Source organism: Mirounga leonina, unplaced genomic scaffold (genome assembly GCF_011800145.1).
Source record: "Mirounga leonina isolate KUSES-001 unplaced genomic scaffold, KU_Mleo_1.0 Mir_128, whole genome shotgun sequence".
Taxonomy (NCBI): Eukaryota; Metazoa; Chordata; class Mammalia; order Carnivora; family Phocidae; genus Mirounga; species Mirounga leonina.
Window position 1 is genome coordinate 1,517,907 of NW_023270320.1, and position 14,304 is coordinate 1,532,210.

The 14,304-nt window shown below is 43.0% G+C and overlaps 1 protein-coding gene across 3 annotated transcripts in view; it reads left to right on the plus strand.

Annotated features, from left to right (window-relative positions):
- INTS10 (integrator complex subunit 10) overlaps positions 1-14,304 on the plus strand; it is a 41,658-nt gene extending 27,354 nt beyond the window's left edge. Inside the window, exons 14-18 of one of the 3 annotated variants that reach the window (XM_035003902.1) lie at positions 5,774-5,853; positions 6,945-7,107; positions 8,006-8,099; positions 11,019-11,096; positions 13,264-14,304. In XM_035003902.1, the coding sequence (XP_034859793.1) occupies positions 5,774-5,853; positions 6,945-7,107; positions 8,006-8,099; positions 11,019-11,096; positions 13,264-13,420 (572 nt within the window). In that variant the 3' untranslated portion in view covers positions 13,421-14,304. The remainder of the gene's footprint in view (positions 1-5,773; positions 5,854-6,944; positions 7,108-8,005; positions 8,100-11,018; positions 11,097-13,263) is intronic. The other 2 variants (XM_035003900.1, XM_035003901.1) reach the window with 2 other exon arrangements.

A 14,304-nucleotide genomic window follows, 5' to 3' on the forward strand; every position in this document is an offset into this window, starting at 1 on the left:
CCCACATCGGGCTCCCTGCTCAGCGGGAAGCCTGCTTCTCCCTCTCCCACTCCCCCTGCTTGTGTTCCCTCTCTCGCTGTGTGTCTCTCTCAAATAAATAAATAATCTTTAAAAAAAAAATTTAGAGAAGTCTCAAATACACAAGCTAATCTTACATCTAAAGCATGTGGAGAAGAAACAACAAATAAAGCCTAAACCGAACAGAAGAGAAATAATAAAGATTAGAGCAGAAACCAATGAAATAGAAACCAAAAGAATAGTAGAACAGATCAATGAAACTAGAAGCTGGTTCTTGAAAGAATTAATAAGATCAATAAACCCCTAGCCAGACTTAGAAAAAAGAAAGGACCCAAATTAATAAAATCATGAATGAAAGAGGAGAGATCACTACCAACACCAAGGAGATAAAAACAATTTTAAGAACATGTTATGAGGGGCGCCTGGGTGGCTCAGTTGTTAAGCGTCTGCCTTCGGCTCAGGTCATGATCTCAGGGTCCTGGGATCGAGCCCTGCATCGGGCTCCCTGCTCTGCCAGAGGCCTGCTTCTCCCTCTCCCACTCCCCCTGCTTGTGTTCCCTCTCTCGCTGTGTCTCTCTCAGATAAATAAATAAATCTTTAAAAAAAAAAACATTATGAGCAACTATATGTCAACAACTTAGGCGATCTGGAAGAAATGGATGCATTCCTGGAAACTTATAAACTACCAAAACTGTAACAGGAAAAAATAGAAAACCTGAACAGACCCATAACCAGCAAGGAAATTGAAGCAGTAATCAAAAATCTCCCAACAAACAAGAGTCCGGGGCCGGATGGCTTCCTAGGGGAATTCTACCAAACATTGAAGGAAGAACTAATACCTATTCTTCTGAAGCTATTTAAAAAAAAAAAAAGTAAGGAAAACTTCCAAACTCGTTCTGTGAGGCCAGCATTACCTTGATCCCAAAACCAGACAAAGACCCCACCAAAAAGGAGAACTACAGACCAATTTCCCTGATGAAATTGGATGCCAAAATTCTCACCAAGATCCTAGCCAGTAGGATCCAACAGTACATTAAAAGGATTATTCACCACGACCAAGTAGGATTTATTCCTGGGCTGCGAGGCTGGTTCAACATTCACATCAATAACATGATACATCACATTCATAAAAGAAGGACAAGAACCATATGATCCTCTCAATTAATGCAGAAAAAGCATTTGACAAAATACAGCATCCTTTCTTGATTAAAACTCTCCACAGTGTAGGGATAGAGGGAACATACCTCAATATCATAAAAGCCATTTACAAAAAGCCCACAGTGAATATCATTCTCAATGGGGAAAAAATGAGAGCTTTTCCCCTAAGGTCAGGAACACGACAGGGATGCCCACTCTCATCAGTTGTTCAGCATAGTACTAGAAGTCCTAACCTCAACAATCAGACAACAAAAAGAAAGAAAAGGCATTCAGATTGTCAAAGAAGAAGTCAAACTATCTCTTTTTACAGATGACATGATAGTTCATGTGGAAAACCCAAAAGACTCCACCCCAAAATTGCTAGAACTCATACAGGAATTCACCATGGCAGGATATGAAATCAATGGACAAAAGTCAGTTGCATTTCTATACACTAACAGTGAGATAAAAGAAAGAATTTAAGGAATCAATGCCATTTACAATTGCACCAAAAACCATAAGATACCTAGGAATAAGCCTAACCAAAGAGGTAAAGGATCTGTACTCTAAAAACTACAGAACACTTACGAAAGAAATTGAGGAAGACATAAAGAAATGGAAAAACTTCCATTCTCATGGATTGGAAGAATAAATATTGTTGAAATGTTTATGCTACCCAGAGCAATCTACACATTCAGTGCAATTCCTGTTAAAATACCATTCACATTTTTCACAGAGCTGGAACAAACAATCCTAAAGTTTGTATGGAACCAGAAAAGACCCGGGATAGCCAGAGGAGTGTTGCAAAAGAAAACCAAAACTGGTGGCATCACAGTGCCAGACTTCAGGCTCTATTACAAAGCTGTCATCATCAAGACAGTATGGTACTGGCACAAAAACAGACACATAGATCAATGGAACAGAATAGAGAGCCCAGAAATGGAACTCTCTGGTCAGCTCTCTGGTTGACTCTCAACTCTCTGGTCAACTAATCTTCAACAAAGCAGGAAAGAATATCCAATGGAAAAAGGACAATCTTTTCAACAAATGGTGTTGGGAAAACTGGACAGCAACATGCAGAAGAATGAAACTGCACCATTTTCTTACACCATACCTAAGGATAAACTCAAAATGGATGAAAGACCTAAATGTGAGACAGGAATCCATCAAAATCTTTGGGGAGAGAACACAGACAGTAACCTCTTCGACCTCAGCCACAGCAACTTCTTGCTTGACACGTCTCCAAAGGCAAGGGAAACAAAAGCAAAAATGAACTATTAGGACTTCATCAAGATAAAAAGCTTCTGCACAGCAGAGGAAACAGTCAACAAAATAAGAGGCAACCTACTGAATGGGAGAAGATATTTGCAAATGACATAACGTAAAGGGCTAGTATCCAAGCTCTATAAAGAACTTACCAAATTCAGCACCCAAAAAGCAATCCAGTCAAGAAATGGGCAGAAGATGTGAACAGACATTTTTCTCCACAGAAGACATACAAATGGCCAACAGACACATGAAAATATGCTCCACATGCCTGAGCATCAGGGAAATACAAATCAAAACCACAATGAGATACCACCTCACACCAGTCAGAATGGCTAAAATTAAGTTAGAAAACAACAGATGTTGGCGAGGATGCAGAGAAAGGGAAACCGTTTTACGCTGTTGGTGGGAATGCAAGCTGGTGCAGCCACTGGAAAACGGTATGGAGGTTCCTCAAAAAGTTAAAGAACTACCCTCTGACCCAGCAATTGCACTACTAGGTATTTACCCCAGAGATACAGATGTAGTGATCCAAAGAGGCACGTGCACCCCAATGTTTATAGCAGCAATGTCCACAATAGCCAAACTATTTTGTCCATTGACAAATGAAAGGATAAAGAAGATGTGGTTCATATATACAATGGAATATTACTCAGCCATCAGAAAGGATTAATACTTACCATTTACATCGACATAGATGGAACTGGAGGGTATGATGCTGAGCGAAAGAAGTCAGAGACAATTGTCATATGGTTTCACTCATAAGTGGAATATAAGAAACAGTGCAGAGGATCATAGGGGAAGGGAGGGAAAACTGAATGGGAAGTCTTCAGAGAGGGAGAAAATCCATGAGAGACTCTTAAGTATAGGAAACAAACAGAGTTGCTGGAGTGGAGGTGGGTGGGGGGATGGAATAACAGGGCAATGGGCATTAAGGAGGGCATGTGATGTGATGAGCACTGGCTGTTATAGGCACCTGATTAATCATTGAACACTACATCTGAAACTAATGATGTACTGTATGTTGACTAATTGAATTTAAATAATAAATAATTTGTAACAGAAAAGTAAACTATGTGGCATAATACATAATTTCAAATAAACATTTTTATTTAAAAAAAAAAAAAAGAGAGAAGGTCTTTGTGACTGGTAGGTAGATTTATTAGGACACTAAAATTTCCTAGAAGACAAAAGCATGATAGTCTTGATCATTATTGAAGCTGTTTAAGGTACGTGGGAGGTTTTAAAAAAAAAAAGGGATAGCCCAGACCCCTTTAGAAAGTGTGTCTGTGAAACAGAAGCAAATCAGGTAGGTTAAGGTTGGACCTAGCTGACTTCAAGACTTACTTTAAAGCTATAGTAATAGAGATACTGTAGTGTTGGCATAGAGACTGATGGATGGAACAGAATAGAGAACCAAGAAACAGGTGGTATTACAATTCGGTGGGCCAAGCATGAGTTTACCCAATAAGTGGTACTGGGGCAATAAATCCAAATCTAAAAACAACAAAAATGTGATCCCTCCTTCACACTGCAAAATAATTATTTAAATTTTAAGATTAAAAATGGAAAGTAGGGCGCCTGAGTGGCTCAGTTGGTTGAGCGACTGCCTTCGGCTCAGGTCATGATCCTGGAGTCCCTGGATCGAGTCCCACATCGGGCTCCCTGCTCGGCGAGGAGCCTGCTTCTCCCTCTAACCCTCCCCCCTCTCATGTACTTTCTCGCTCTCTCAAATAAATAAATAAATCTTTAAAAAAAATAAAAATAAAAATAAAAAAAATAAAAATGGAAAGTAAAACTTTCAAGCTTTTAGAAGAAAAGATTATTTGGGTCTTCTAAGTAGAGAAGGATTTAGGCTACAAAAAGCACACAACAGAAAGGAAAAGATTAGTAAATTTAGTCACATTAAAATTAAAATACCAACAAAAGATACTGTGATCAAAGTGACAGGATAAGCCTTAGGCTGCAAGAAAGTTATCCAGCACATAGAATCAAAATTTTGAAAGAGCTTCTTCAAACCAGTAAGAAACAACCAGCCAACCCCTCATAGAAAAACAAGCAAAGAATATGAACAACAGATTCACAGAAGCAGAAATCCAAATGACCATAAACTGTTTGAAAGGATTCTCAACCTATTAGCAATATGGGAAATACAGATTAAAACCGTAAGCTACCATATCAGACATGTCAGAATTCACAGTGGCAGTACTGTCAGATGTGAAGACACACATTGCCCATCTCCTTCTGGAAGGTGTATAAACTCATACCATCACTGTGGAGACCAGTTTAGCTATTCCAGGTTGAACATCTCATTACCTAGTTACATACCTCTTCTAGTTAAATCCCTTAGATCAGTGCTTTTCAAACGTGGGTCCTCACCCCCCCAGGTAATGAATTTCAACCATTTTCTTCTTTTAATGAGATAGAATATAATATTATTACTAAAATGAGTTCATCTCCTGTAAAAAGGGTAAATTGTATTTCATGAACCTTTTGTTTTAGATACATAAACATATGTAAATAGGTATATACAGGATCTCCATGATTTCTTGCTAATTTCATCCTCAGGGTAGAGAAGGATTTAGGTTATAAAGAGCACACACCATAAAGGAAAGGATTAAGGTCTTGGTCTGAAAACTATTGCCTGAAGTTTCTTTCCCACAAGTGCACAAGAAAATATATATAAGAATGTTTATTTTAGCATTGTTTGTAATAGTGAAAAATTGGACATCTCACTGCCCACCATAAAAGAATGGATAAATGAATTGTGACATATGTAAATAGCAGAGTACTGTATAGACATTGAAAATCAATGAACGAGAGCTATAGTATTAGTATCAAAAACAGTTTGCAGAAGGATGCATACCATATGACACCCTTTATGTAGTAGACTGAAAACTTGCAAAACTTTCCTGTTGTTGCAGAGGAATGAAAAACAGCACCTTCAGGATAATAGTTACTTTAGGGAGAAGGGAAGAGGGCAGCTGACAAGGTGCACAAGAGGTTTCAACTAAATTTGTGATACTTTATATTAAAATCTTTAAAGCAAAAAGTTAACATTTTAGACAGCTGAGTGTTGAGCACAGTATTACAAACACCTGTGTTTGTTTCTACATTTGAAAGGTTTTGTAATAAAAAGTATTTAAGCAAGGTTAGGAAAGAAGATTGATAAATGAAATCCAGAGATCATTCAAAAACCAATTTCACCATCACTAAATATAATCGTGGTTTAACTATATTTGAAACCATGTGACTGTTGCTTATCTTTTTTTTTGGAAAGCATCTTAAATATGTGCTTTTCAAAGCTGTTTTCTGTGCTCATAACAGACATATTGTGGACTCTTGCCCACAGGTTCAGACCTGAAGTTGCTGCCTTGTACCAGCAAGGCTATCATGCCGTTCTGCCTGCATCTGATGCTGGCTTGCTTTAAGGTAAGCTGAAAGCCGATTAGCATGAACGCAGTTCAATTTGGAACACTGTTCTGGTGATCTGGAGTGCCTTGGTGTCGTGGGGAGAGCACACGGGCTAGCGATGACCAAACACCAACTGTGGACTGCACTAGGCACAAATGAGTAGGAAATGATCCCCATCCTCGAGCAGTTTACCAATAAGCGTGACAGTTATCCAAATAACCTGCCCGTAGAGATGGTCAGTAAAGATGTTATGAATTAACGTATATCAGAATATATTAGCTAGAAGAAGAGATTACAAATGTCCTTGGGTTCATAGAGGGATGGCGAGTTTGTTATCCTAAAGACGGGGCGGGGGGTTGGGGTGAGGTGGGGCGGGGGGTGAAAGCATTTCAGGCTTTAAGATGAACACCAGCAGAGCTGGGAAGGTTTACAGGCTGTTGGAAGAACACCAGGCCCTTGGCTGCAGGTGGAGCAGAGCCTTAGTGTGCATTTCACCAAGGTTTGTGAGCAAGAGAACAGCAGTACTGGGTCTCTGTTTTAGGGCTGTAATTCCCAGACTTCACTCATTGCCAGAATCCCTTGGGGCAACAGAAACAATTTGAAGTGTGATTTGGGGCCTAGCTGCTCATTTAGTCCTTGGGCCGGTTCTGCATTTCACACTGCCACTTCCTTGTTGCTCACTGCCTTTCTGCTCCCCAGTCCATGTTCTCCTCAAACCCTTCTCTCCTACTCGCCTCTGGCCCACCCTCTACCAGCAACTGCCCCCTTCAAAGAAATCCCCAAATCCTTCTCTCTGCCATACAGAACCACTCAGCTTCTCTCGCCCTTTTCCCAAAGTCGAGCTTCAGGCCTGCCAGGCGTGTCCAGCTCCTGTCAGGATGCTCAGTGACCTTGTTCCCAGCACAGAGGGAAGCCAGGCTTCTGTGGTTGGGACCCACCCTCCTCAGAAGGCAGTCGTGTTGTTTGCGTGGCAGGTGTATGTTCTGCTTGTTCCCTAGATCAGACATTTTCATATAGCGGCATTTTTTCAGGAAGTGCTATTTGGTATATTTAAGATCACCCCATGATTTCCTTTTCCTTCCATGTCTGCACAAATCCTTGTCTTGCAGCTCCGAGCTTTCGCGGACAGCAGGGACGACATGGCGCTGGGCCACGTGATTGTCTTGCTTCAGCAAGAGTGGCCACGGGGAGAGAATCTTTTCTTGAAAGCTGTCAGTAAGATTTGCCAACAAGGAAATTTCCAATACGAGAATTTTTTCAACTATGTTACAAGTATCCTTTTTCCTGTGTGAGCATAAGAAATTCTGACTTTTTTTTTTTTTTTAAAGAATAAATGCATGGTACAAGAGTGAATGAATCATTCCAGGTAGAAATACTGGTTTTCAGTATTTGGGGGGAAGAGAGGAAGAATGACGATTAAAAATGGGCCTGTGGCAGCTGTTCTCAATGAGAGTCCTAAAAGGCTTCACAGAGGTGATGCACGGAATCAGGAATACCAGTCAGCTCAGCTCCACTTCGCACCTCCATCCACTTCTAGGCAGGTACCCGAGATGCCCACATCAATAGCCTTCAGGTTCCCGAGAGGCCCAGAGCAACTGGTGAGGCCAGAGAATAGAATAGTTCATGGGCCTTCATCTGTCAGCACAGGGCCTCGTGGGGCCTCTCCTGGGGGCACTGGCTGTCCCCCGGGGTCAGCTGTTAGAGCACCGTGTCACAGCTGTTACAACTGCCACTGAGAACCCACCACACGTGCGGCCCGGCCCAGCAGCTGCTTTCGGCCGTAGGGAGTGTCGTGTTTCACACTGTTGTTAGGGAAAGACCACCTTCGACTTGTGAGGAACGTGCTGCCCTTGTCCAAGCGCCGTTTCCGGGGATCCAGCACCCCCACTGCCTCTTTCATTTCTTACTAAGAAAACAAAAGATTTTGCTGTTATGATCATATAGAATCTGTTTAATTAGCATCTGTAGGAGAAACATATTTATCTTTACGAGGTGGTCCGGTTGGTACAAGAATCGTCAGTTTGGGAATCAGACCGGCCTGGGTTCCGGTACTGACTCTGGTTAGCGTGGTGGCCTTGGGCAAGTCACTCGGTCCCTGCCAGCCCGGTCCTCCTCCGAGAGAGCAGGGCACCTTGTTTCTGCACGTGGTTAACCTGAATCTGGCCTGCAGATATCGATATGCTGGAGGAATTCGCCTACTTAAGAACTCAGGAAGGTGGGAAAATTCATCTGGAATTACTGCCCAATCAAGGAATGCTGATCAAGTAAGTATGCTGTCTTGCTGTCCCATGCTAAGTGCTCACCTTTCATGTGCTTGTAGGAAATATTTGTAAGTTTCTGTAGCTTTGAGAAGCTTCATAGAAAGGAATCCAAACCTGGCCCCTGTTTTTGAGAGTAGATTTGATTCTGGGTACCTTTTGAAATTTGGTGTTTCCTTAACTACATTTCTGATAAAGCATTGTTTAAATTGGGATATTTCTGTCACTTTTGAAACCTTTTCACTAAACGGAAGTCTCATTCGTGGTATCTTTTCCTTTCCAAAATTTACAGGCTAATCCTATAAATTTTTGGTGAGACATAAATGTTTTTAATTAAGAAAGAGCCATGCTTAATTAAAGTTGTAATGGATTAGGAAAAGCTACAGACTTTATTTATAAACTGTACTTGGATTTTAGTATTTATTTGAAGGCTTCCCAAGCAGTCATTGCTTGCACAGTGCAAGGGAAACTAGCCGGGTCTAGTGCCTCTAAGAAAAACACCCCTGCCCCAAGAAATGGTGGTGGGGGGCCTGCTCTTGGGCAGTGCCCTCTCACACCTAGATGAAGTTAATGACCATTTATGATTTTTAAATAGCTCATAAATCTTGCTTCTATCCTTCAGTACTCATTGTAGTTTGGGTAATAGATCCTCTGTGCTGTTAATGCCACGTGTAGCTTTATTTTCATACTTCCTCCTTTGCGTCCTGGAGACTCAGCATGGCCGTTAGTCAGAGTCACTGCAAGAGACTGAGCCCCGAGTGAGAAGGGAGTGTTGCTAAGGCTGAAAACCTTGTCCTTTTTCTCTCAATTGCAAAATGAATGAGTTTTCAGTTGTTGAGAGCAAAAATCCACACCTTCTGTCTTTGTAGAGCCTTAGAAATGTTGAGAGGGAAGCATGAGATGTGCATTGTGGATATGTGTAATCGCAAACATTACTTTACTCCTATTGAGAAGAGGGTCTTAGGGAATCCATTCTAAAGAATGGGAAGATTAAGTGGGGTTTTTGTCCTTTGTCTTGTAAATAGTATTAATGGATATTCTAAACGTCTAAATTAAAAGAACAAGTGCTGTTTTTTGAAAACACGAGACCTTTATGCATTAGGTGGCTTAGGCAAGATGGGCTGGACATGCTCATCTTCCCATCTCCATTCCCTTCCCTAAGACTGCAAATAAAAACTAGGGGCCAAATAATTGCATGGTAAAAATATTCTTAACAGTGGTCAAGAACAAAGATGACTTGTTGATATGGGAACTTAGGTAACCCCTTTTGTGGGCTTAACAATAAAAGATTTCTAGGTTTTGAGGCTGCATATATAAAACATACCTAATATTAATAACTTTTTAGTTAATTCACATTAACGTTTACTGTACAAATTATCATAATATAGGAACAGCCTTAGAATCAACTACATTTGCTTAGGGTTAAGCTTATAGATGATATCTCACTTCAGATAGTGCTTAACTGTGGAAATATGAGTGAATGGACTGTTACAAAATCAACAGTTGGATCTTGAACTTCATTATACTGAACCTTTCTTCTGTAGCCAGTTTGTATCAAGCCCAACAGTGACATGGTTTCATGCAGACAACCTCTAGGACAAGGGATGAAAGCAGGCGCTCTCGGACACCCAGATAATATCACTGTAAAGAGTTGTTTAGGGCAAGGCAGGGATACACAGCATGCATTTCTAAAGACTTTGGAGAGAATTCCAGGCTCTCCCACCTTGGTCAGTATAAACTTTAATGTCTTTTAACACCCTGTAGAAGACCAGTAAGCCTCTTAGGAAACCTGCTGTTCTATCTGTTTGGAAGCAAGAATAGGGACTGTTATGTAGGGAGCTGACCTTCTAGAAATTTGCCCAGTCTTCACCGTGCGAGTCTCAAAGTTCAGTTGAAGCCTGCATTTCAGATTACTTATGCCTAACCAGCGGGAGAAGCAAGCTGCATAAAGCCAGAGAGCTCTTACTAAGGGGGTAGGACTAGAATCTTGAGTAAAACTATCTATATTCCTTTTCCCTTTGGGTTCCAAACAAATGCTCTGACGCCATCGCAGACCTTTTGGGTGGTGCCTCCAGCCGAGTGGCAGAGGTGTTGTGAGCAGTGCACAGCCCTCCCCTTGGGTAAGGTTGTGAGTCCGTCTGGTCTGCTCGGATGCTAGCGGGTCCCAACCTGAGGGCGCCCGGGCCCTGACCAACAGAACAAAGACGCTTTGTCCTGACGTATTTTTAAATAGAGAACTATTTCTTTGCCGATATTTGCAGTACCATAGTTGCATTAGACTGGGTGAAAATGGAAAAACCATGTCCTGTGCACAAATCTTTGTTTCGAATTCTGTAAAGCCATGGGTCCCAGACTTCTTCCCTCCCCTCCCCCCCCCCATCTGTTCCTTTTTCTCAGTACTTTTTGAAATTCAGGCTCAACCTTTCTTGATCAAAAACATTCCCAGCCCCTCTAGTCGTCCTGGAAGGGCCTCTTCAGTTCGGGGCTTCAATCCTGGCAAAGATAGTTATCAAAAGCCCACAAGTTTATCTCTGGGATTGGCGGGGGCATGAGCAGAATGGAGAGTGAAGGAGGCTGGATTCAAAAATGTGTCTTCTCAAGTGTGACCCCCTCTCCGCACTGCTGTTCAATTGCGTCTCGTCATCCTCTTCCTTGGTGGTTGCTTTTACACCAAATCTCGAGTGGCCTGAGCTCGGGGCCCAGGAACAAGATGCTCTGGACGTGCCCCAGCAGCAGGTGCAGGGAGAGGACTGCTAGCTTCTCCCATCCTCCCGAAAGACACCGCTGAGGCCGGGGGCCCGTGGAGGTTCAAGGGTTGCTGCATAGTCTGTTCCAGTCTTGTGCATTTTCTCTGGCGTGTTGTTTTTGCAGTGCAGGGTGAGTCGGTGTGGGTGTTTGAATGCTGCTGTTTGCTGTTTTTTAAAGGCCTTCTAGCCCTCCCATGGGGTTACTGCAGCAGGAATTCTTACCTGTGCTTCAGCCCAGCATACAGACTGCTGACAGGTACCACGTGGAAAAACACCTGCTCATAGTGTGCCGTTTTGTCAACATGTCGTACTGCCCATGGTTTCCAGCTCTCTGTTCCTCAGTGCTCTTTTTCATGCTTTATTTATTTTTTTAATTTGTTCTGCATTCCTTGGCAAACCATCTGGTTGTAATATTGTAACATTTCTTATTTTTTTTCCATAAGTTGCCAGTGTTTTTGTGTTCGATTTAAAAATCATTATGGATCTGGAAAAAAAAAGTTATATAAAACCGTGTAGATTAAGCACACCGTAGGTTAGGCTCTAGACTGTGATTCTCTTTTGATAAAACATAAGGCATTCAGTCATAAATATTTAAGGATGCCGGAGCTCATTTTAAGTAAATTTTGTTCGTGGATTGTCATATTAGTGAGCAGTGTGGATGTTCTGGTCTAACCGGGCCTTAGCACAGCATTTACTGATTTTTCAGACCTTCCCTTTCTAAACTGAAAATACTTGGTATGCTGCATTTATTAGCTGATTTCTCCTGTCCTTAACCACAGAAGCTAACTAATGCTCTTCTTCATCCAAACTCACCAGAGGGATAGAAACTGATAGAAATATAATGGAGTTGTACTGCTTTATCTGTAGAAACAATACCATTGAACCATGATCAGCAGGACACGACATTTTATTATATTTGTACTAGCACGAAGGGAAAAGTTTACTTTGAGCTTTCAAAGCCCTTTAGCTAGTTGTCTGCAAATACCAGTAATTCTCCGTTGCTCAAGGGTTGGCTCCCATCAGGGGTTGCAGTCTGGGACCCAGAAGAACAGGATCTCGGTGGCTTCAGTGGGTCTACGCCTCTTCCCAGTGGGCCTCATGGGCTCAGCCTCACTGAGGCCACGTCCTTATTACTGAGTTAACCAGCCGACTTCACTAGAAACGTCCACCGAGAACTGTGTTTTCTCCCTGGCCCTGCTGCCGTCGGCGTAGTTCGTCCGAATGCCCGTGGGCGTTGTAGACTGTCGTGTAGTATCTTTGCTAGTCTGACAGAGCCGAGTTTTGTTTTCTCTTCTGTTGCACTGCAACTTTTTGACTTCTGTTGTACTGTTTTATATGACAATAAACAAGTTTTAAAAAAAAAACAACAGGAACATTTTAGAGTGGTTTCGACAGTTTTGTTTTGGCCAATACATAAAAATCTAATTTTAAATCCCTGCTACTGTGTCTGAGGGAAGTTAGGCAGTCAAGGTGGGGAATGGAGGTGCCTTCTATTGGTCTAATCTACTAAACTACTGACCTGGTAGTTGAAACTCCTTTCCTTTTAACAACCCATTGAGTTTTGCTAGATTTTTCTTTTCCTTTCTTCATTTTGACGTCTTAAGTTTTCTGGGATTTCCTTTGTGAACTCCTTCTCCACAGCACAGCTTTCGGGTGTAGCTAGAACTTTTCTCGTGCTCCCACTGATCCTTCCACAGACGTGCACGTCTCCTGAGCACGTGGACCACATCTGGTCCCCAGTAGGCTTTTGCAGGGCACTGGCTGTTCTTCAGGGAGTCAGCCTCTCTCCCCCCACCCCTGCCAGACTCTTGTCTTGGGACCTCCAACTCCCCCCGCTGCTTCTCAGACAGACGTGAGTCTGGATGGGCTCAGCACTTAGCAGAGCTGTCCTGTTCCGGCTCCACCGGGGAGCAACGCACTTGGAACCCCAGTGGCCCAGCACAAGCCCCCGGCCTTTCTGAGCCTCAGCACAGAGCCCCCGGCCCCAGCTCAGTGTGGTGACTGGCTCATTCTGGCTTCCCTCCTCCCTGCTGCTGCCTGTGCACTCGGCTGCCTTGTCCGGACACGAACTGTGGGGCCGTGTGCACTGGGCCCAGTTGGCCCAAAGTGACAGAACCGTGCACAGGTCAGCACAGGGATGCGTAGTGTCAGAGCTGCAAGAGTCCAGAAGCAAAGCAGCTGGCATTTCACCAGACGTTTAGATGTTTAAAATAGCCTTTTACTGAGTGGGAAACATGTCTCTAGTTTTATGTCTTTCTGAGAAGGAACGGGTAGGGGGATTGTTTGGTTAGGGCTTTTCTTCCTTTTTGAATTTTTTTTACTTAAACTTAGATTTCAGTCAGGTTTTACTCCTGCCCCAGAAACACTGACCAGTGATGCCGGCGCTAAGTGGTGTCCATCTGTTTCCCTGTCGCTGCCCTCAGGCACCACACGGTCACTCGGGGCATCACCAAGGGCGTGAAGGAGGACTTCCGCCTGGCCATGGAGCGCCAGGTGTCCCGCTGTGGCGAGAACTTGATGGTCGTGCTGCACAGATTCTGCATCAACGAGAAGATCTTGCTCCTTCAGACTCTGGCCTGACCGGAGCCCTTTCCGCCAGAGGAAAGGCAGCTCCGAGCCGTGGGATTTCTTGTGAAGACATAAAGCATTCATAGATGTTGCCGTTACAACTCTTAGAAAGAAGAAAACCTTCTGAGTTCCAACTCCTTGGTTGCTGAAAAGTAGTTCCCAAGAGTCTGAGACGCTATTTCTATTTTTCAGAGTCATTTTTTGTAATTTTTGTAAAACAAAAGAACCTGTTTTGTAAATAAAGTTTGGGGCTTTTAAAAATGTATTTCAGTTCTTGTGAGTTTCTGAACAAGAGTGTGCTTTACTTAAATGAGTATTATTCATGATTTCAAGGTCTTATTCATAGTTAGGCATTGGTAGGTATTACATATCAAGCTACTTTCAGACCTTTTCATTCAGGAAGTTTTAATACCAAAAACCTTTACGCCAGAATGAACTTGAGTGCACTTCCAGTGAGGGAGCTGTGGGCGGGGGTCTGTGCAGCAGCCAGGGGAAGGTGCCTCCTCCCTCCTGCTGAGCCCAGGTGCCCTGGGGGCCGGCTCCCAGCCCCGGCTCGGCCGGGCCTCTTACTGCCCTGTACTGAGACAGGTTAACTCCCCTGTGCCTCAGGCTCAGCCTTGAGACACAGATGATGGGACTTGCCTCACAGGCTGTGAAGACTAAGGTTTCCCTCACGTGACATCTGTGGAAGGGCACCTTGTGTGTCCCGCTGGGCCAGTGTTAGTTCGCAGGTTTATTTTCTTCTTTGCCTGTCCTGAAATATATCAGGTAAACATGTAACAAGTATTTGTTTCTAGGGGCTACTGAAGAATGAGAGGGCTAAGAAGTTAGTTACTTTGCATTAAAAGTTTTAGATCTACAGTTGACCCTTGAACAACAGGGCGGGGGCATCTGGG